This window comes from Candoia aspera, chromosome 1 (genome assembly GCF_035149785.1).
Source record: "Candoia aspera isolate rCanAsp1 chromosome 1, rCanAsp1.hap2, whole genome shotgun sequence".
Lineage (NCBI taxonomy): Eukaryota > Metazoa > Chordata > Lepidosauria > Squamata > Boidae > Candoia > Candoia aspera.
Genome location: NC_086153.1, coordinates 81,665,342 through 81,689,080, shown reverse-complemented (window position 1 = coordinate 81,689,080; position 23,739 = coordinate 81,665,342). Strand labels below are relative to the sequence as shown.

Sequence of the window (23,739 nt, the reverse complement as noted above, 5' to 3'; positions counted from 1 at the left end):
ATGCCTGCATAGCTGGCCATTTCTCATTTTCTCTCTCAAGATGTTTTCACTGTGTAAAGACAGACCTTTGTTTGCCAATAATTTTAAATGGAGTTGCAGCTAATCATAGACAAGTGAAACAGCAGGATATTTTGTCTGTCCTGTTCACAATGTTTGGTTGCACACCTAAAAAAACCCAGCTTTTGTATGCATCTAGAAATTTAAGAACGAAAAAATAGCATCAGAATCAGTTTTTGCATTAGGTGACTCCTATATAGAAATGAATGTGATAGACAAGAGAAATGGTGGTTACCTCTTCTATCCCTTCCAGCACTTTGGGACCAATGTACTACTAGAACTGTCTTTCCTGCTTGTGGTGTAACTCCTACCACAGTAAGGCGCTCAAACTAAGAAGCAGCTGGTTAAATCATTTAGTTGATGGTCCCTGCTTGTTATAGAGGTAAGCAGAAGCGTTGTTGGAAATCCACAAGAATTTTTCAAATCAAGAGCTTCAAAACACAATTGGAAGAACTGAACCATTAAGACATGTAATTTTAAAGACTACATTCCATGTTGCAGTTGTGGGCCTTTCTTGCATAACTTTTCCAAATGATATAGGACTGCAGAGGGAATATAATCTGATACAGGTCTATCTGTAGATACAGATTGGGTTTTCTAAACCAATACATTAGATGCAACATTGACCCCTGATTGAAGTATGTTGAAGAGTTAGGAAGATCTTCAAGTTATTATTCTCTATCTCTCTCTCCACCTTAATTGATTCCCCCCACCCCACTTTCTGGGTTTGTTCTTCCCTTCTTCTTTGTGGGGAAGAATTTTTAAAACTTGCTGTTTGCTGTAGATACAATTTTTGTATCATAGAATTGCATGGGGTTGTAGTTTGGTTAAGGCACTGTGGTCTTTGCTGAAAAATGCATTTGTTAATAAAATGCATAATTTGGGTACTTTAATTTTGATAAATGTTTTTGAATTTATTTGCTTCTTTATTCATTTTTGTATTGTTGCTTGAGGAGCAGGGGTTTTGTTTTTTGTTTTGCTTCATCTTGAGCTTCAGTTTTCTCCATGTTTTTCCAAAAGTATGTAGTTAGATAATGTAGGTTTCCTAAACATGCATAACCTGCATGATATTCTCAGTTCTGTAGAGAAATTGATACATTTCTCTAATGATTGCTGCACCTACAGCTATTTTAAATGGCCCTTTGAAATAATTGATTCCTTTTTTTAAAATCTTCCATTCAGACCTGATTTTCATTGTGATTATGAAACGTGCCCTGATTTGCCTCTCCTGTTACGTGTTCTGTGTAATAGACTGTGGAGAAGGTACCTAGAAAGCATTAAGTGGTTTCCCTTCAATAATGTGGTTTGTCCAAACTTTTGACTGTCTACATGATTGAGATTGGGTTGGTTGCCCTACTTTCCTTGATGATTTGAAACTGTAAGAATTGTCCAGGTGTTGCTTATTAAATTTTTGCAAGCTAGAGAATCTCTGATGTGGTTTTGCCTCTTATTGAGCAGCTTGCCTTCATCTTCCTATGCTTTAATGTGGACTGAAAAGCTTGACTATTTATACAAGCTGGTTACTCATAATGACTTATGTGGACTTCCATGGTCCATTTTAACACCCCTACTGATCAAATATGATGACACTCCTGCACAATTTCAGTCTAGAAATATTAAAATAATAATTTGTCACAATCAAATTTTGGATAACAGCCAGTTTTCTCCTCTGACAGAGAGTTTTAACTATACAATATTATAAAAAAGATAAGATAAAGTATAGATGGTGACTTTACCTTTAATTAATGTACCAATGTATAATCAATAGATTTCTAAAAGCAAGCTACAGTGCAAAATTTAGTAGGAATATACCCAATTCAATTAGGAACACATATGATAAAAAATGTTTGGACATTCTGCATTAGAAAGATGGCAATATGCATGAAAATCTGCTGTTATTTGGGCAGCATTCCATGACCTTAAACAAGCAAACCCTACACTTGTAAATCACCAGATTCACAACAGTGGAATCAAATCAACTGTGTAATAGGAAGTGGAAGATGGAGAAGTGCAGTCCAGTAATATACAACACTGCCAGATGCAGATTGTGGAACTGACTGTGAATTATAACTGTCAGATATATGGGTGAAATTCAGAACAATTAAGAATAGATGTGCCGACTTGACCTGCAATGCATACAATCAGAATATAAGATCCACCCAGCTCATTCAGTATACACCGAATGTATGCAAAAGGGAATCAGAGAGCTATGGAAAGATCCCACAAGAAAGAAATATAATTATTGAACACTCATTCCCATGTCAAGCAATGGCAAGAAAAGGTATTTTAAAATGTCAGTAAATAAAACATCAAGAAATGAGAGCCAAAAATAATTTTAGGAAAATAAATTACAGGAAAATTTATAATCAAGGTAAGGATAATAAAGATAATCAGAAGAGATCTAATAAAAGCAAATGAAGTTAAGAGGTAACGGTACTGAAAAACTATACTGAAACCCTTTACAAATGGGGTTCTAGAGCAAGAGAACCAGTTGTAGAGAGAATATATTCAGGAACTGTCTCCAATAGACAGTGAGGTTCAACAGATAACAGGCCAGTTGTCAAATAGGAAAGCACCATGTATAGATAAAACAACCTCTGAACTGTTTAGAGCTGCAGGGGAAGAGGCAGCTGAAGTACAAACAGCTTCATGTAAAATATATACATACATACTGCACGGTCTACAGATTGTAAAAGATTAGTATAAGTAATAATGTGAAAATGATTGAACCATGACACTAATTCCTTGTGCATATAAAGTTTAGCTTAAGATCTTACAAAGAAGAATAGAAGCATACATGGGTAGATAAATACCAAATGATCTAGTGGGGTTTTTTTAAGGGAGAGGAACACAAGATCAGCTAATTCAAGGTGGATAATGGAAAAGCAAGAGAATTTAAACTGAAGGCTTACTATTGCTTTATTGTCCAAATGAAGATATTTGTGTTAAACATGGCAGAATGCTAAATATATTAAGACTAATGGATGGTAGACATTTCTTGTTTTCTTAGGCTTGAGAATAGATAGAGATGGAAAGTGTGTGTTGGAAAAACAAAAGGAAGTTAATCCATTAGAGAAGGAAACAACAAATTTAGGGTCCTGAAAACAAGAATATTTTTATAACAACAAAGATCAGACAGCCAAAGCAATCATCTTTCCAGTAATAATGTATGGTTGTGAAAGCAGGACATGAGAAAGAGCAGAAAGACACCTTCGAATTATGGATTTGAAGATAGCTTCTAAAAGTAATGTAGACTGCAGGAAAAACTAGTAAATCAGTCTTGGGCAAAATTAAGAAAGGGAGTACTTCCTTGAAAGGGAGCAAGTTTGGTGTAGTTGTTAAGGCATCAGGCTATAAATCAGGAGACTGTGAGCTGTAGTCCCGCCTTGGGCACAAAGCTAGCTGGGTGACCTTGGACCAGTCACACTCTCTCAGCGCCAGGAAGCAGACAATAGCAAATCACTTCCAAAATCTTGCCAAGAAAACTGCAAGGACTTGTCCAGGCAGTCATCAGGAGTGACTGACTTGAAGATGTGCATGTACACACACTTTCTTAAAGCAATGATCAGTCAACAAAAGCTTGCATACTTTGGGCATGAGATATGAGAGGATCTAAAAAAAACCATTTATGTTTGGAAAGTCAAATGAAGTAGAAGGATGGATATCAATGGATGAGAAGGTGGGCGATTACTATCAAGATTACAGCACTGTCCTTGGAAGGGCTACAGATTATTGCTGGAGACAAGTGGAGGTGGAGAACCTTAGCTCAGGTTGTCACCATTAGTTAAGCCCAACTTAATGTCACATAACTAATTAACTTGTCAATCCTGATCAGCAACTGAGCTGCAGTCTTTTCAGCTAAGTCCATCTAGAAAACTGCTAGAAGGCACTATCCCAGTAATAGCAGAAACTGCACTTCTTTTGGTACACCATGCAAGAACTGAAGAGCAAACACAAAACATCAACAATTGACTGAAAAAGCCGTGACGGGAGGTTAGTCCGTGTGGCTGTGTTTCAAGGGATCCGGGGGCCAAACGAGGGCATCCTCCAGTTGACTCTAACGTCCAGGAAGGTGCGTTCCGTCCACGTTGAGACAGGACGTTGTGGCGCTATCCTTGGTGCTGATCCCTACCCCACAATTCTGCCAGGTCCGGGCATCCAAAGAATTTCAAGCTTGAAGGAATGGGGAAAAGGTTAGCACAATTTTCTCGGATAAGGTATTGCTGCCTTTGTCAGTCTTTTTTTTTTTTTTTTAATCTCGTCTGCCTTTCAGAAGTCTCTCTCTCCCAGATATTGTGCCGGGCAAAATTCGAGCTCCCAAACCTAGCGTCAGCTTCCCACGAAACTCCTTCCCGCGCCTAGTGGCGGCGCTCTGCTCAGCGAGAAGGAGCGACCAAGGCAGAGACGCGCAGAGGGAAGTGGATTTATTCCAGCGCTGGGCTCCCGGGTCGTCTCTGAGGCCTTCGACGGCCTATTGGCAGCCCGGAGAGGTTTGGGGTCACCGGGACTAGCGAGGCTCCATGGCTGAGCGAAGGAAGGGACAGACGTAAAGCGGCTGGAGCAGGACAGCCTTCTAATATCATGGTGCGGAATGGAGGCCGATTACCCCGCTTTTGAAAACCCGCTCTGCGGCGAGCTCAAGCACATTTGCCAGAGGATCAAAGAGACCTATAAGGAGATCAAAGAAGATCTCACCCCTTACAAGGATGATCGTTACTACAGGTAAGAGGAAGGGGCGAGGAAGCGGTACTGGGCAGGCTGCATCGCCGAATCATCCCGTCGACCGGCGGGACGGAGGCGAATGAGGCTTCGCCCAACCTGGGGCTGCCAGACGGGTGGGCCACTAACTCCCCTCATCCCGGCCATTCCGACACATCCGGAGGACACCAGGTTGGTAAAGGCCGGGCTGAGGGCAGGAGCTCGTTCCTGTTCCTGAGAGGATTGCGTGCATTAGCAGTGCACAGTCGGGCCTGTTGGAAAAGGCTCTTCCATTCAAGGTCCAGGGGAGCTGACGAGCGCGACATCGGCGAGCCTCCTCAGCATCAGGGGGCGATTTAGGCGAGATCATTTGCAGAGGGAGCCTTTCTCATCCTGGGCTGCCTTCCCTCCTCGGTCGAGGCGGGGGGAGTGGGAGAAGGCGCCTGAGAAAGGGTCACCTCATGTAAATCCTGGAAAAGCAGCTTTGGCTTATAGTATCATGGAAACGATCCTTTTCGTTTCAAAATGGCTGTCGGAAAATTGCTCCGATTTCTCCCAGCTGAGTTAATCTCTTTTTCTTGGGGATGTGATTTTGACTGAAGATTTAAAAGATTCCCTAAAAAGAGAAAGGCTTCCCAGATTTCTTGGATCCTGATGGTGATTGAAAATTGTGTTCTTAAAAGTGTAGATATACACTTTTGGATCATAACCCCAAATCATAGAGCCCTGTCTGTGCTTGCCTATTCTAAAGTGAAGTCTCACAGTATCCTGGAGGCTGGGGTTTAACTTCCTAGTAAGTGCAAGTAGGATTGTTCGTCATATTAATTATGTGACAGAAAATGATACAGGAAAATCAGAATTGCTCAGCCCACCTACTATACAGTGTATCACAGTAGGTAAGTCTCATTTAGCATATATAGGATTGCAGCCTTAGTTAAGAATATATCTCTTGCAGAAGCCAGCCTTATCCTGGAAGCTCTCAATGGGTTGTGTTGGAGATAAAGTTCCCTCTTCTCCTTGGCTCCCTCACTGGCATCCAGGAGAGGAATATTTGATTTGGGGACAAAGTTCCACTCCCATTGGCCAAAATCTCTAATAATGAATCAATAGTTATTTATGCCTAATCAGAAGACCTTATAATAAAATTTACTTTATAATACCTTATGTTGCCTTATAATAAAATGTAATTGCTCCCTAGATATAACTGTGCCATGATTAATCTCTTTGTCCTGATTTCTCCAGTCAGTGAAACCCTGATCATTTTTCTGAAAAGAAAAGGATAACACTGTAACATTTTAAAGAAAGGGAAAAAACATACTCAGTCTTGCTACAGAGACTGTTAATACTGTGAACATCTGTATAGGCTGCTCTATATAGCTACCAGCACATGTAAGTAGTAATGCTGGCCAAAGTATAGTAATGTAGGTGCACCTTGCTGCACTTTGCTGCTTGAGATGAAAAAGGGAAATGGCACCCCAGCCTCCCCTCAGCCAGATATGCACAATATGCAACACTGGCCGAGTTACCTTTTGGCAGAAGTACAATAAGACATCCAATGCCTAAAGAGTCTATTTGTTGTTCTTTCACTTTACTCAGAATCAATTACTTTAGGCAGCTATTCTAGAGAGTACAGAAGATGACCCTGATGGAAGTATACTAGAACCCTTACCTACGCGAAAGGGGCTGAACCATGTTTTAAGATCTGAGAAATGAGATAATATTTGAAAGCAGTTCAGGCAGATGCCTCCCTGAGTCACTGAACTATAAGAAGCGGAGGAGGTACAACACAACCAGGCTTGCAAGGTTCTGTTATTACAGCCAATCTCGATAAGGGTAGCTTTAGCCTTCCTGTGGAATTGATTGCCTGGTCTGGTCTACGTAGTGGAGCTGACAGCTATCCACTCTGTTGAATAATAGTAATAGCTAGATTAAAAGGCACACTCAAAGTAATTTGTGTTCCGTAAATTGTATTTAGTGGTGGCTTTGCTTTAATAGGCATCTTTATTTTCAAGAATATCTCCTTATTTTGGTCTTCTGAATAATGTTTTGGGGTGCCTTCAAGCAATTGCCTGGGCTGCAGTCTATATTGGGAAGAAGAAGGAGGAGGGGGAGGAAGCAGTGGCAAACTACTTCTTTATTGCTGCTAGGGAAAGTATATGATATGACCATTAAAACACCAGGAATTCAAGTTTTCACATATTAGAGACATGGGACAAATTTGCACATTGCACTAAACCTTGGCTTAATTGTGGTTTATTAAACAACCTCCACTGACAGGTTTCACACACTGATAAACAGAAATCATAGTTTACAAAACACAACAGCTAGTACATGCAACACTCTAAGCCATATCCAAATAAACCAACAGTGAGAAGAGATTGGAAGAGTACAGTCTATATATCAAAACCAAAGAAAGGAGATTTAACAGAGTATACAAATAATAACACAATATCCTTAATTTCACATGCCAGCAAAATAATGCTTAGAATTATCCAATACAGATTAGAGCTCTACACAGAAAGGGAAATTCAAGCTGTTTTTGAAAAGGCTGAGGAAAAAGATATAGCTCATGCATGCTGGATAAAGAATATCAAAAAGAAGTCAATATGGACGTACTTGATTATAGAAAGGTCTTTGACCATGTCAAGTTGTGGAAAGTCTTTAGGAAAATGGAAATCCTAAAACATCTCATTTCAAAACCTACAGACAGGATAGAAATCACAGTGCATACAGAACATGGCAATAGAGACTGACTCCAGGTTGGCAAAGGAATGAGACAAGGCTATATGCTCTCCCCTTATTTATTCAACATTATATGCTGAATATATACTGAGACCTAGCTCTCTGGAGAAGGCTGTAATGCTGGAAATGTGGAAGGAAAGAGAAGAAGAGGACACTAGTGGCAAGGTGACGAATGCACAGTGGGAGATCTGAAAGATATGAAAAAAACAACAACCCTGGCTATATGGTTGCTAGGAGTTGACAATGACTTGATGGCACATAATCAATCAATCAAGTTTGGAAAAGCACAGTTTTAAACTTAGAGGAGGAAACTTCAGTAACCTGCAGTATGGTGATGACACTGCTCTGATAGCTGGAAATGCAAATGATCTGCTAGCTCTAGTGATAAAAATCAAGGAGCACAGTGAAAAAACTGATTAAAGAAGGCCAACAGCTACAGAAAAAACTGATTAAAGAATGTCAACAGCTACAGAAACCAGCCTTAGAATTGACAGTGGAGATGCTGAAGTTGTCCTTAAATTCTGCTTTTTAGGATTGGGTATTAAGAGTAAAGAAGTATGCTGCAGACTAGCACTTGGGTAGAGTAGCCATGAAGGCCTTGAAAAAGATATTTGGATGCTGGGATCAGGATGAGTATCATCTTTATTTAAGTCAAAGACTAACAAAAAGAAAAAATGAAACATAGAAGCAATCAAACAATAGCACCTTAAAGAAAACATCAGTGGATGCTGGGATGTGTCTATATCTACAAAGATCAGACTCATGCAGGGAATGATTTTCCCTGTGACACTCTGTGGAAGCAAAGGTTGGAGTCTGAAGAAGCAGGAATTGAAAGAGTATTGATGCTTTGGACGTTGGTGTTGAAGACCCCTGAGAATACCATGAATCGTCAAGCAAACAGACAAAGGGGTCATAGGACAAATCAATCCAGAGTTCTAACTTGAGGCACAGATGACCAGGCTTGACTTATCATCCTCTGGGCATTTCACACAAAGACAAAGCAGTCTTGAGAAGTCTGTAATGATGAGAAAGGTGGAAGGGAAAGAAAGGATGACCTGCAGCAAGGTGGGTGAACTCAGCAGCAACGGGAGTGCTATTGGAAGAGCTGAAGGACCAGGTTGGGGACAGTGTTGTGGACAAAATCTCTCTTTGCGGTTGCTAAGAACTGGCACTGATTTGATAGTATATAATGAATGAAATCAGCCAATCAGTTAGGTTTGAACCCAGCGGTAATGTGGATTATTTGTTTTTGGCTTAGTGTGTTGTGTGAAGTCTGTGGTTTTCAAAGAACCTTAGCCGTCAGAATTTTGCATCAGCTTGAGGGAGACTTTATCTTTTTAAAGACAAAGAACCAGGAAGAGCCTCGGAAACGACAACTCCAGCGCTTATTTGGAGGTTCAGCAATTCCTTCAGCACTCGTCCCTCCTTAGAGATTTTCAAATTCCCCGCCCCGGCCGAGATCTAACCTTTCCGGGCAGCGCGCTCCTGCCCCCCGGCCCTTCCTTCGCCGAGAGGCTGGGCTGGGACGCCAGGTGACGTACGCGGAAGTGGTATGAGCAGCTCGCGGGCCGTGCTGCCAGCGGGGCAGGTGGCAGGAGAGCGGCTACTTGGCTAGAGCGAGATGCTGGCAGGGTGAAGGAGCCTTGGTGCGCATGTGCAGCCTGGACATGGAACTGTGAGTTGGGGAGGAGCTGCGCTAGGAAACGCGGCGGGGGCTTCCCTGGGAGGCCCGGGGGCTTGAGCGCTGGTGGGTGGTGTAGTCGAGGGAGGGAGAGGCGCTCTGCAGCTGGGCACGGAACGCTGCACGGCGCTCGTTCTCTAGAAACTGTGCTCCTATGTCCTATCCTACTGTGCAACTAAGGCCAGATTTTGTAAAGCCTTCCCCAGCCTGATGTCCTCCGGTTACGTTGGGGCATACCACCCGGAGTTCGTCGCCAGTTCCGAGGTTGAGGAGGAAGTAATTATTTCCCTTGCCCCAGGATGCTAACGTCAAGGCTCGGACCGAGGGCCGGAAAGAGCAGCTTGGTAGCTCTAATTCAGTCTTCCGCCGCCTGACACTGTCCAGATTGTTGGGCTACAGCTCCCATTATCTATAGCAGTTTTTAAACCTGAGCAGCCTTGTGGACTTCTACTCCCAGAATCGCTCATGCTGGCTGGGGAGTTTTGGGAGTTGAAGTCCACACATCTTAAAGCTGTTGAGGTTGAAAAACGCTGATCTATAGCATACCTTTGGAGAACACCAGGTCGAGAAAAGTTGATGTACCTGATGGAGAGCAGTCTTGCTTCCAGTTTCCATATGTGGTTTAAATGGAGCCATAGCTTAATCTGTCACTGAGATTCTCTGTGATAAGAAAATTAGAAAGTAATAGCTTGCCTATGTAAAGCTATCTGTAATCTGTTGCATTTATAACTAAGGTAAGAGCTGCCAGGTCAAAAGATGTAATTGCACTGTGAGTTATGAGGTGTGTCATCTTTAATTTTAGAAACAAGGGCCTGGGGAAAGATTCCTCCTCTTCCTGTCTGTCTGTGACGTGGGAGGAAGGGACTTAATCTGTGAGCAGCAGTGTTTATATCTTTTTAAAATAGTTGATGCTTTTTAAAAGTACTTATGGATTGAGACATACTAAATGTTGGTTTCCTTTTTGTGTTGGAATTCAGAATGGAACACTGTTACTTCTCCTTGTTCCCATGTTAATGCTAATGCTGGGGATAAGCAACATTGGATGTAAATGTGTTCTGGATGTTGGCTACATTGCATTGTCATGCAAGAACTAGCCATTACAATGAAGGCTGAGTCTTTTTGCCTTTTATTGAGGCATCTGAATGTATAATCAGTGAGGAGATCTAGGATCACTGAAAGTTTCTTGGGGCCTTCTAGATCTCTCTTCAGGTAAACATCAGTTTGTATGTTATAAAGGAAATGCAGAAACAGAAGTGTCTGTGTATTTCTACTCCTTGTTGAAATAATAGTCACAGTATCTATGGGGAGGCAAGGGAGAATAAATGACAAAACATGTATCATGATGTCATCAGATGAGTCATTTGACTGATAACCTGGTATCAGACATCGAGATGCACATATGTAATTGTGTCAGTGTTGTGATGTCATGCATGTATTGTCACGTTGTCATCGTCATAGCTTGTAATGGATATCTAAGGAGATAGTGTCAAACTACTTCTGAAACTGGATTTGGCCGAAGATTTGCTATTTGCAGGTACCTTAGGGCACCTAAGAGGGAAGATTTAAAGCTTGTAGTCTGGCTGGCTTGCTTGACCAACCTGGAATGATGGCTCTGTAAACTCTGCCTGCAGTACATCTGCTTTGGGCATCACAAACTGAATTGCCTAGGAGCATGGCATGGTGAGAATTTAGACAGTGTGGCATTTTCTTTTTGCCCAACTTTGGCTTCACAGGGGTGCACTGTTTTCTTCCTGGGGTGAGAAGGAAGCACACTGCAGGCTTGTGCCCTTCCTTTCATTTTCCTGCTCTTGTGTAATGTAGGGAAGAAGAAAGAAATGGGTGGCCCAGTGCAGTAGCAGCCTGGATTTCTTTATAACACCATGTGAAATAAGTTAGTACGTCGGGGGTAGAGTAGGATGCAAACATATTTAGATGCCTATGGAGAGAAGTGAAACGTACACATGAGCTAATGTTCCCCTTGCCCGTTGCTTTTGCCTGCAGTTCTCTGCTTTCCCCTACTTCTGCAAAAAATGGTTCGCTAGGTGTGTGGAAAGGAAAACAGCAGCCCTGGAGATGTTAACTCCCTTGCTTTCTGCTTTGTTCCCCCTCTCATTTTGATGCTGAGGCTCTTCTGGCAAATTGCAATTTATTATAAAAGATTTCTTTTTAGAAAATTCCTTCTGCAGCTCTGAATCTGACAATTTATATCATATAGAAGTTTAAAGAGGGAAATGTTACATCAGGAAATGATGTATTCAGAATTTTTTTTCCTTCTGGAATGTCAGAAAGCAGATGACTGAATGACCAGTAAATAGACCATTCCTAATTTGGCCAGTTTGTTTTATAGCAGACCAGTGGCAGTGGTCTGAAATGTATTTTTGTGTTGCTTTCTGATTACTTCAAAAACATCTGAGTATTGTTTTCTGATTATGCACAGACCGAATAAGGTAGCAGATTGGATCAAACGTAGCCATTACCATTGACACATATCCTACTTTATGTAAATCAGTAGTAAGTTATGCATACACTTCCGAAGTGTAACTTTCATGATTGATAGATATATGCTGCTGTTTCATATAAATCCTTCCAAAGTGATGTCCAAAAAAACTTTAAAAACATGATGTAATAACCACATACAGTAGAAGAGAATTGCAGAAATTCTATCTTATAATTTTGGATTTGGATGCCTACAAGAAGACAGCATCTCTCCTCCCCTGCTACCCCCCATGTAACATAAAGGTTTGCTACTGGATGTTTACCTGTACCTTATTCTTATTCTTTCTCTCCTTGTTTGCAGATTGGCTCCAATGCGATTATATACCCTATCCAAGCGCCACTTTGTTTTGGTCTTTGTGGTATTCTTCATTTGTTTTGGCTTGACTGTTTTGATAGGCATCGCAGGTAAGATTTTCACATTTTCTCCCAGATCTTTTTCTTGCTTCTAATTCTGCTCTTTGGCTGTATTTGTGATTATGTCACTATATCAGTGAAACCACTGCAAATATTCCTCATTTGTACCCTGGTCTACATCGCCAGGAAAGACGATCGCTTGAAAAGGACATCATGTTTGGTAAAGTCGTGGGTCAGCGAAAAAGAGGAAGACATTCAATGCGATGGATTGATACAATTACCACAACAATGGATGCAAACTTTGGAACAGTCAGGACATGGTGCAAGACCGAACAGTATTTCGTTCTGTTATACATAGGCTCACCACGAGTTGTAAATGACTGGACGGCAACTAACAACAACTACAAATGTAAAATGAATTTTGGGCAGGACTGAAAGATGCTAAGTATTTTAAGAGTAGTGATAGTTGGTGACCTTCAAGATTAAGAAAGAAACCACCCAGGACCTTCGAACGTGCTCCCGCTTCTTGCCTTTGCACTCCATACACTGTGCTGCCCTCCATGCCCTGATTCTCATCCCCTTCAGCTGCAACCAAGAGATTCAAAGCAAGTCGTCTTCACCTTTCTGGAAAAGCGGATTCAGCTATCTATTTACCTAGTTAGGAACTGAAATTTTGAATATGTACATAGTTGGTTTCAGATTCCAGCTACTCATTTTTCCATCCATTTTTCAGCTTCCCAGCTGATAAATTGATTTTTTATTTGCTGGGGCCTGGAGTCTTTTCTGCCATAAGGATTTTTTTTTTTTTTACATTTGAAAACCTTGGAATCCCCCTAAATTTAGATCAGTTGTATTGTTTAAGATGCATCAGGATCATGGCTCAGAAGTTTGGGAGTGCTGTTACTATATATGTTGATTAAAATTTTTGCTGTTAGAGTGGAAAGTAAGGGTAGTAAACCAGCATTTTGGATGTGGCCACCAGAGCAAGTTATTTCTCAGGGTCCTGACTTTCTAGAACTGTCAAAACCAATTGGGAAAAATCTAATCATCCTGTGCTAAAGGTAATGTTTTTAAAAAAGTGGTGAGGACTGGGATCCTGGGACAAATGGTGTTCTTTAATGGTTCTAAATTAAGGGTTTGCTCTGCTAAGAAAGTAGTATTTAATAATTGAATCACCAAGTTGATTCTCTCAACTGGGGTCCATGCAAAACACACTAGGAAAGGACTGCCAAGATCAGTATATCAGAAATTTGGATTGTATCAGGAACAGCTACCAAGTCTCTCTACAGAGAGATTGAACAGTTGTCAGTAAAGCTGGAACAATGAACTCTCCAACTTGGAATCTTATGCTTCCAACGAAGTAGAAATCCCATGTAGAATAGTCTCACCACCACAAGCTGGGGCTTGCTTTTTAATGGGAGGTTTCAAATGCCATTGGTATAGTTAATAGAGATCATACTGTTCAATGATGTTGAATAAGAATGTGGTGTCTGAATAAAATGCAAGTATTTAAATATAAAACGCCTACACATGATTCTAAATACATGCAAAGCATACTGGGTTCATCTGCAGTTTGCTGAGGAAACTCCTTCAGTATAGTTGCCCTCCAGGTAGATGATATTTGGTGTCACGTTGGAAGGGTGAACCTGACCTTTGTTATCCTGGGGACATGGCTGCTGGTGCAGATGCTTTACTCTTGCGCAATTGCTAGGGCAGACGGATTTGCTGACCTGAGTCCAAGTTACTGATATATGCTGTTTGCTTTTAAAGGGTGGTGCAACGTTCTATCCTTCCCTGTGTCTCACTGAAGGAGAGATGGAAAGTCTTTTTGCTTTCATGGGAGGAGGATTCAGTTGTCATGCAATTTAACATGATATATTCCATAGTCTTATCTGAATGATGTGTTTGTCCTAAAAGCATTTGAATTTTTTAAACATTTGATATTTCTAGAATATCAGGCTGGCATGTTTTATCACTCCCATTTTCAATAGAATTTGTAGGCACTCCCCTGGAGAGATTATCCTTCACTTGTTTATGTATAAAACAGTTGTGCGTGCTGCTGTTGAGAGGGACTTTCTATTCCTGACATTTTCAGACATACAGTAGTCATTGCCATATTCATAAATCAAGTTCTGTGCCTTTATATATCATTCAGGTCCCAATGTCATTGAGTGCATTCCAGAAACACCTGTGATGAATAATGGTTCTAAGGTAAGTCTTGTTATCCCTGGTCTTAGATGTGATGTATTCTGACTTTACAGACAATTTCTAACTGGGATACAAATGCATCAGATGGGAAGCTATCATTCAAACAATTGTTTCTTATATGCACTGTAATATTATCTATGGTCTTGGGCTTATCTTGAGACAGCAGCCTGCATGACCATTCAAGTAGCAAAGATCAGGTCTCTTCCCAGTGACACCCAGCCTGTAATTCAAGGTGACAGCAGTTATGTCCTCCGTGCTGCTTCCATACCAAATAAACCATTAGTCCCTGTCTCTTAACTGAAATGCAGATTTTTAAGATTTCTTAGGGACCAGATTGATTTTATGGCTAAGGATAAAATAATGAAACCCTTTCCAGACTGACAGTGTTATGAATTGCATGAATGACATATTCATGAATATTTTCTTTTAATAAATTACATTTGGATAATTCTTTTATTTGTTGGAGGTGCATTTTTAATACACGCCCCTATATTGCTGAAAACGTTTACCTGAACTTGGATTAGGTAACATTTGTACTATTAACCCTTAACAGATATGTGGAAGTCAGCTTTATGTATGGAGATTTCCACCCCCCACCCCTTATTAGCTATTGTTTACTGGTAGAAACTGGACTATCTTATTCTTCCATTAGAATGATTTCTAGTGGGAAGATTTCTCATGACCGCAACTTTGGCTTCCATTTTGTTGTAGAGAAAGCTGTTTCCTTTAAGTTCGCCACCAGTATCTACTTATAATCAACAGCTATGGCTTACCTGTACTGTGCATTTGGAACAACCTAATGGTAAGGATGCTTTTTAGTTTATTTTTGGATTGCTGTTTTGCTACATTATTTTAATTTCATATATACATGCTCATGGGGTATAGTATCTGTGTCCCATTTTGGTTTAGCATGGAGAAAACAGGGCCATATATGATATACTGGTTTCATATCACAGTTTCTTCAGTGCTTGTTAACCCTGTCCTTCCACATTGTACATACCAAGAAGCCAATAAAAATGGGGGGTTAGTAAGCAGGAAGTGGATTGCAACACATTACTAATGCAATTCAGTTGGTCAAGAGTATACCTAGGTAATGTAGGTGCCAAGACTTTTTATAGCTACAGAACATATGTCTGAAAAATCTTGTTACTGAAATCAGGGTGCCCGGAAAAGATGGATTATGTTGCTTCTGTAGTTTGGGTTAACTAGGAAAATACATTTTTTTCCACTGAGGAAATTTCTCCTGAAAATGGACCATATTGCAAAATGCCTTCCTTTAGCTACATCAGTTGCATCTAACTGCCAGCATTTGCTGTGTATATCGTGCATGGCAGAGTGCATATCATCATATATTTTTATTAATTTGTCATATGTATATAGCTGTCCATCTCACAAATGTGACTCTTGGCACATTTAATAATAAAACAACAGTTAAAAAAAAAAGACTAAGCATTTTTCATGTCATTGTATACTCTTTTGAAAAAGGATGGGGTGTGGGCAAATAAATCAATAATAGGAGTTACCTGAAGATTAACCAGCCAACCAGCACATGTATTAAGCTTCTGTAAACAAAGCTGGATGTGTTACTAAAGGAAGATATCTGTTTTTAGACTAACTCATAGAAAGAAGCAACATTAAAAAATATACTCAGAATGTCTCCCCAGAAAAAGATTAGGAGAATAGATATATTAAATAAGGAAAGGAATAATATTCACAGGAGGGGAAAAGATGACAGGATGTGAAAAGATGACAGGATGCTAATTTATTGCTGCTTTGTCACCGTGAGTTCTTTTCTCATGCACCACTTTCAGGGAGTTCTCACAACAGTTTAGGCTTCTGACCTATCCTATCTAGTAAGATTTTTCCTATTTTAAAAAAGAAGCAACATAAATTTCTCCAGATAACAAGTTCCATGACACATTTATTTATCAAATTTATTCACCATCTCACTCAAGACAAATTTGCAGATGTATGAAATATATAAGATCCAATAATAAGAGAGCTGGAATTAATGGGCACTTTTGTTGATCCAAAATATGTGAACTAGCTGAGTCATTCAACACATCTGGAGGATGCCAAGTTGAGGAAAGCTGTCATAAGTCATAGAAGACAGTTGCTAGTAGATAGTGCCTAAAAAAAGTTTGGTGCCTATTTGGGAGCATATTTCAAAATGAGCTGATTTGACTGATTCTGCAGTTGATGGTTCTTGATGTGTTACCATACTTCCTGATTTATTTTTTTCTCTGTGTTGCACTATTCCTCTTCTAGAAGGGGAACACAATCTGAGGTCCTGGGTGACATGCAGCTCCAAAACCCTGGGGTATGGTTCTCAGAGCAGTTCTAAAGCTGTTAATGAATTGAATCGTCTAATATAGGGAAAGGGAGAAAATATTTATATACTTGGCAGTAATGCTATTAATTATATTTAATTAAAATAAAAAATAGTCTTTGTCATGGCCCCACCTAGGGTTTTTTTACAGCATCCCTCCATGTACCTGAAAGGGATGGTCCATGGTTCACAACAAGGCTGTGTGCTGTTGCCTAATAGCATTTGAACAGGCGTTTGATTCAACATTTCAGATAACAATTTGGAAGGCTTGAAAATCAGTTTTATTATGTCGGTTACAATACGTGGTGTACTGAAGAATGGAAGTGTACGATATTACAACAAAGAAAATCGTAACCGGACAAGGACATTTAACTGTGCTAAGGTAAGCACGCTGAAATTTCTTATCTTTTTTTTAAATGCTAAAAAGGTAGAGGTGAAACCATATACCTGTTAGAGAAATCCATAAATTAATAATTTATTTATATGGTAGCCACAGGTTCAAAAAGTTGCCTTTCTAGGAGCAGTGATGGACAATACTTTTTCTAGACATCCTAAAAAATTATTGTTAGTAAAGAAAGACAATATTTTATATGGATGAGTTCTTTGCCAGTACAATTTTTAAAAATAAAGAAGGGGCTGTATCTAAAGCATATATATTTTAAAACTATGAACCTCTAGACCTGTTTCATGCATCCCCATGAATGGGGATGCATGAAACATCAAAATGAAGACTATTATTAATCTACTAACCAAATTTTGTTTTCGATGAATAGAGGGCAATCTATCTTTTCTACTTCTTCCCACAGTCCCTGTATGTCTGAAAACCTTCTCCAGAGAATTGGGAGCAATTATAAAAAGTGCTGGGTGTCACTTAGAACCACAGCTGGGGGAGGGATTAGTCCAAAATCTGGTGCAGGAACATTACATGCTCCATTGGAGCAAGAAACCTCTATCCAATATTGAGTAATCTGTTCGTCCTACTGCAGTACCACATAACATGTCCCATTATGATCAAAAGTATCTCCAAGTCTTAGGAGGTAGTAGGGAGAACACAAAGACTGTTTGCACAATAAGCTGCTTATATAAACCCAACAGGTTTTGTGTTGTTTTTTGGGGTGGAAATCAGGTAGCAATTCCAGTAAAAACAATAGCCTCAAACCACCACTCCTGTGGAAAGCACTCCATGCAATTAATGGTCCAATATTATTTAATGGTCCAGTATCTCCTCTTTATCCTATGAGAACAGAACAATCATGGTGTTATCAGCCTGCAAAGAGCTTTAGAAAAGTAGGCTAGAAGTTCGTTCCTTGGTGAAATGCATCTGAACTGCAATTCCAAATAAGTTATAATCTACCTCTCCTCAATATGGTGTCTTTCAGCTAGGTTGGACTTCACATTCCATGATCTGCTTGCCAAACACCATGCAATCCATAAATAATGGAAATTGGAGTTCAGCATGTCTGTAGAGCACTATTTGGGGAAGTCAAAAAGTTAAAGTTGAGCTTGGCATCAATATAGAAGTGGCTGCGTTCCTCAGGGAAACTTTCTGACTTCCAAATCTAGGCTGTGGAGGTATCTCATTCAAATATTAAGCAGCCCTGGTCTTACATTCCAAGACCAGACAAGTTTAGCTATCTGCTGTACACACTAGACTAGGAACATCTGTTCTCATGCAGTGCTGATTTATTACAGTGGTCTATCCAGATCTAAATTGTTTAAAAGACCAGAAATATCAATTATCAGGGGCATGTTTGTTGTTGTTGTTGTTCTCACTGTCTTTGCATTTACTTCCATGTCCCAATTGTGAATTTACAGCAATGTGATGAAATTATTGTGGTTCATCTTGGTTATTTGAATTTCACTCGTTATGATATCTCTGTTGCCTTTGAGACGTTTTCTCATATCTACCACCTCAAAAATTACAACTTCACTGTAAGTATAAATAGTAAAGGTAAGCAGAAAATATAGGTCTGGTTTTATGTGGAAATCTCTTTGTATTGACTTTCTACAGAAAATTCTGAAGCAGTTCACAGTAATTATAAAATCCTCCTGAATAATACAGCAAGCAGAGAATTTCAAATGTCTGTTTGGCATTATTCTTAAGGAGTGGAAATCCCTTTTTTAAGACAGTCAATAGAAGTAGATTACATTCTAAACATGATTGCAGTTGGCTTGATTCTGAACCTGATATGACTTACAGGTTGACATTCAAAAGACAAAAGTAAAGCTCTGATCTGAAAAAATGTCTTGAGCTAAGTGTAATTACAAAAAAGTAAATCAGAGACACTACTGGAGAGCATGGGGAGCAGAGTTGGAGACTGCAAGGAGGGATTGAGAAGATCATTCCCTCACACTTTTCTTTCTGAAATATGAGAAATTCTATCTCTTGCAATAAAACAGATAATTGTACCATAAGCAATAAAGAAAATTGGATAATCAGATAGATTAGCCTTGCCTAAATAACCATATATTTGCCTGGCATTGAATGGATTCTAAAGAAGCAGCAAGCAGACCATAGGAAGGAGAGAAATCCACATGGTAGTACATTCAGGGAAAAGACCTTCTTTTCTCCAGGCACACTTCAGAATTTGGCAGGAATGGGAAAAGAACCTCTAAGCAGATTCTTGTTGGGGTCCATTCAGTATATTTTTTAATGTTTTAATTTTGTGAGCTGTATTACTGAAGCTCAGTATGAAATAGGATCAGAGGAATTAATAAATGGTAATGAGTCCCCAAAAGTTTATGGGACTTCAGATTTTGGCTGTTGTTCAGGTGCAGCAATTAGATTGCTAGGGATTTGTAATCCAATGTATCTAAAGAACAGTAGACTAGTGAACAGGAACTGGTCCTGTCCATATGATTCAGATGCCCCCCAAATAATGTTTGCATTGTAATGTATGGGCTAATATCTTCCTTCTGTGTGAAGAAAGCTCCTCTCTGTTGGTTCAGTGTAATAGATTCTGTCTTGGTGAAGGAAGGATCAACTAATAATACTATGGTCTTTCCAAGGAGGCATTTTTAATAATGACTCAGCCACATGCCTGAGATCTGGAAGCCCAGTTGGATCAATCTGCCCTACCCAGGAACATTTTCTTGATCAGTCAGCCCCATTTTTTAAAGTTCAGTAAAATAACTACATCCCATAACCATGTCTAAACTCAAAAGGGTGCTAAACTTAGCATGCTTTAATGCACTCCCTATGGCAGTTATTGAGGGAAGATAGAAAAAGAATCCCTTCTGGAGCTAAGCTTGTACCCCGGTGGAAAGGACTCTATCGAAACCATAGACCATGTCCTGCTATATTGTCCTTTTTTATAAGGATGCAAGGGCCCATTTTATCACTCCCCAATTAATAAAGTCACCAGGCAACTCCAATTTTTTTCTATGTGCAGCTGTCATTATCAGACCAGTATGATTCTGTTTCTATGAATGTGGCCAAACTTTGTTACACTGTCTGCAAAACTAGGTATACTTTGATCACATCAATAAACTAGTCATAAACTCTTTTATTTTGTTCCATCCACTATTGTCATATTCTGGTCAATCACCATAACAGATATGTTTGTATGTGCATTTGAAGGGCACTCAGTGGGAAAAAATTATTCTATGTTTAAAGTATCCTTGATGCTATTTCTATTCATGGAGCTTTTGGTTGACATCCTCATGTCTTTCTTTCAGTGGAAAACTTATAACCCAGCCTTCTCACAAGTGGAAATCTGGTTCCGATTTGTCTTTGTAGTTCTTACTTTCATAGTCACAGTGAGTATCAGCTGTCTGATTAGTTTTAGTAAGATATTTTGGTATGTTTGCCTGTCTTAGACAAACCAGTATTTGTTTAGTTATGCTGGTGGTTGGTTTAATTCTCTTGCTTTGCTTTGCTATTCATTCTCCTTGATCCAAAAGGTTAGCATTGCTTGATGCCAGGAAATTTTGTGTTAAACAACCTTGTGGGGGGGAAAAAAAAGCTGGCTGGATGTGACTTTGGGCCAGTTGTGCTCTCTCAGCCCAACTCACCTCACAGGGTTGTTGTTGTGGGGAAAATAGGAGGAGGAAGGAATATTCAGTATGTTCGCCACCTTGAGTTATTTATTAAAAAAAAATAAAGGTGGGGAAATAAATAAATAAATAAATAAAGTAAGTAAGTAAGTAAGTAAGTAAGTAAGTAAGTAAGTAAGTAAGTGATGGAGGTAAGAAAAATGGCCAGAGTTGAAGATGAGACAATATACGTACAATAAGAGAAGAAAAGAACATAATAGAAGAAATCTGTTACATCGTGGGTGTGTGTCTGCATATATGATAAGAGCACATACACTTGAGCTGAGTTTCAGCTCAATGGCTTTTTTATGGTCACATCTGTGACCTTCAAATGTTGCTGAACGTTTGAAGCATCCCTTATCATTGGCCATGTTGGCTGAGTCTCTTAATTATTACTCAACAGTGGCTGGAGGGTTACAGGTCTCCCCCATTTTCCTTAGGCAAGATGTAGCCTGAGTTAAGATGGGATTTTATGCTTAGACCTTGCTCTACAAACAGGGATTCTGTTTTGAGGGGTACAAGTCATTCTTGCTGCACATGCTCTCAAACGGCACATGTTGAATTCCACCCCTTCTCTTATGCTGAACAGGTACTGCATAATTGTTACAAGTTTCTTCTGCCTTTCTTTGCAGTGTCTCTTTGCTCACTCCCTGCGCAAGTTCTCCATGCGAGATTGGGGGATAGAGCAGAAGTGGATGTCAATCCTCCTCCCTCTGCTATTACTTTATAATGGTATTTATTCAAATTACATCCTGATATGATGGACTTTTGGGGTTATACTACTCTCACATGTCAGAGATTGATGAAAATTAAAATCAGTTGGAAACCATTAGGCTTATCTGATCAGCATAATCTGATGGCAGGCTTTCAGATTTGATAAAAAAAAAACTTTGGCTTGGTTGTTCCCAGTATTTAATACTGCAGTAATTCAGAATGTTTGAAATAAGTAGCTGAAAAGCTTTAAAATGAGCAATCAAGTTAAATCTCTGCCATCACTCAGTAGCAAAAAAGCTGATTAGTGAAACTGGCCAGTGGCTTATTCTAATGAAAAAGAAGTTTCCCTAGTGTTGAAAGCTGGAGGGCTTGATAAAGTCCCATTTCCACAGGAATACAACCTTCAGAGAACATGTGCTCAAGGTGGTGACGGCCCCCCAGCTCTGGGGCACCCTCTCATTACAGTTTGGAAAAGTTCTGAAAACATGGCTTCTTAGAAAGACAATGAAGAACTTATGAAGATCATGCTACCCCTGAAAGTCAGCTCATCAGAGTTGTAGCTGTTATCAGTGTTGTTGTCTTACTGTTGTTTTTATTTTTCAGTATTGTTGTAAACTGCTCAGTGTTTTTGAAAATGGAATGGCAAATGAGCAGAAGTAACAAATAACTTACCAATTTGAGTGGAGGCTGATGTTTTGCTTAAGAAGTTCTAGAATTCAGGGTAGCTATTAGAAAGTTTCCAGTCCTTCTCCAGTCATAAGCACGGCCTTCTGCTGTTTGATCATTTCTGAAAAAGGAACTAGTAGCAATAATGCATCAGACAGCAGCCTTACAAATAATTGTGAAAACTGAGCTGACAATCTAACTACCTTACAATCCAAATGCTAGTTTTCTTCGCAAGATTTCAGAAGTGGTTTGCCGTTGCTTCCTTCCTAGGGCTGAGAGAGAGGGACTGGCCCAAGGTCACCCAGCTGGCTTTGTGCCTAAGGTGGGACTAGAACTCCCAGTCTCCCGGTTTCTAGGCTAGTGCTTTAACCACTACACCAAACTGGCTCTCCTTAGTAGTCTTATTCTCCATTATTTGTTTCCCTTCCTGGTGCCCACTTGCCCACTAGAGCAGTTGGGATGAATAGAAGGTTATTTTCTGTGTTCAGTTCTTATGCAGTGACTTTGCCCAGTTCTTGGAAATTCCTGCTGAATTCCAGTTCCTGGCCATCTTCAGTTGCATTCTGTTATAGCAAGCTGGGATGGGTGAGAAAGTCTATTTCCTCCCAGATCCAACCCAAAGTTTAGCTAATGTTTTCTCAGTACATTACCCTCAGGAGTACAAGTGATTTAAATCCATAATAGGATATATTGGAAATAGCATATAGAAAATACATAGCACATGTTTCATTGTTTTATTAGACTATTGTGGTTGTGTAGAGTTCATATGTGCTGAACTATATCTTCTAGCATACCTGTATTATATGTTGTATGACCTGTATGGCCCATATACCAATATTGGCCAGGCTAGCTTGAAGGCTAGGCGTTGTGTGCTATAGAGAAGACAGAATATGCTTGTGGGTGGTAGCAGTGATGTCTTTTGACTCTCTCCCTCTCCCATTCTGTTGCAGACCCATTTTTTCCCCTCTCGTTCCTAATCAACAGCTGGTTTCCTGGAATGCTGGATGACCTCTTTCAGTCCTTGTTTTTGTGTGCATTGCTGCTGTTCTGGCTCTGTGTCTACCATGGGATCAGAGTGCAGGTGAGGACTGACTTTGGACTATGAGTAAAGTTCTGGCCATTGCATTTCTAAAAGATAGGCTAGAGAATGACACTGATTGGGGCTCTTTACACTTAGAACAAGTACAATAAGGAAGAATGGGATTTGGGGTATAGAATGGAGAAAGGGATTGGATAATTTTGTTTCCTGTAAAATGGTGGGAAATTCAGGTCAGAGAGTTACTGCTTTACATTGTGTGTAATTAGCAACAGAATTTGCTGTGCAGATTATAGTAATAATCAATCAACTTGGTTGCCTTTAAAAGGGGACTGTACATATTCTTGAACAATGTAGGAGAAGAGTGCTGGAAAAGTTTGGCTTCATCTAGCACAGTTCTTACTACAGGAATAAATAACCTTTTGGTGTGGTTTATACTCTGAAAGAATGCCCTATTAGTTAAACACTTAGAAAATATTGTTTTTATCTGTTCCACAAACTCCAAGTACACTAGGCTAAGAGATGGCAATTGGCCTAGAAATATCTAGTAAGCTTCATGGCTGAATGAGGGGTTAATCTAAATCCCCTAATCCCAAATCCCAGCCAGTCATTAAATCCTTTCTGTGAAACTTGCTTGCTTCCCTTGGCAAGATGTAGTATTAACAGGAATTGAGTGGTGTTCTTTTGCCAGTGGAATGAACATTACTGGTGAACAGAATTCTA

The 23,739-nt window shown here is 39.8% G+C and overlaps 1 protein-coding gene across 3 annotated transcripts in view; it reads left to right on the top strand.

Annotated features, from left to right (window-relative positions):
- Nucleotides 1–4,456: 4,456 nt before the first annotated feature.
- Nucleotides 4,457–23,739, top strand: part of TMEM181 (transmembrane protein 181) — a 30,858-nt gene continuing 11,575 nt past the window's right edge. The window contains exons 1-10 of one of the 3 annotated variants that reach the window (XM_063308000.1): nt 9,098–9,172; nt 9,981–10,050; nt 11,976–12,079; nt 14,184–14,239; nt 14,948–15,038; nt 16,817–16,947; nt 18,381–18,497; nt 20,244–20,324; nt 21,233–21,332; nt 22,931–23,061. In XM_063308000.1, the coding sequence (XP_063164070.1) occupies nt 11,986–12,079; nt 14,184–14,239; nt 14,948–15,038; nt 16,817–16,947; nt 18,381–18,497; nt 20,244–20,324; nt 21,233–21,332; nt 22,931–23,061 (801 nt within the window). In that variant the 5' untranslated portion in view covers nt 9,098–9,172; nt 9,981–10,050; nt 11,976–11,985. Of the gene's footprint in view, nt 4,780–9,071; nt 9,173–9,980; nt 10,051–11,975; nt 12,080–14,183; nt 14,240–14,947; nt 15,039–16,816; nt 16,948–18,380; nt 18,498–20,243; nt 20,325–21,232; nt 21,333–22,930; nt 23,062–23,739 lie in introns of those variants that run through there. The other 2 variants (XM_063307984.1, XM_063307992.1) reach the window with 2 other exon arrangements.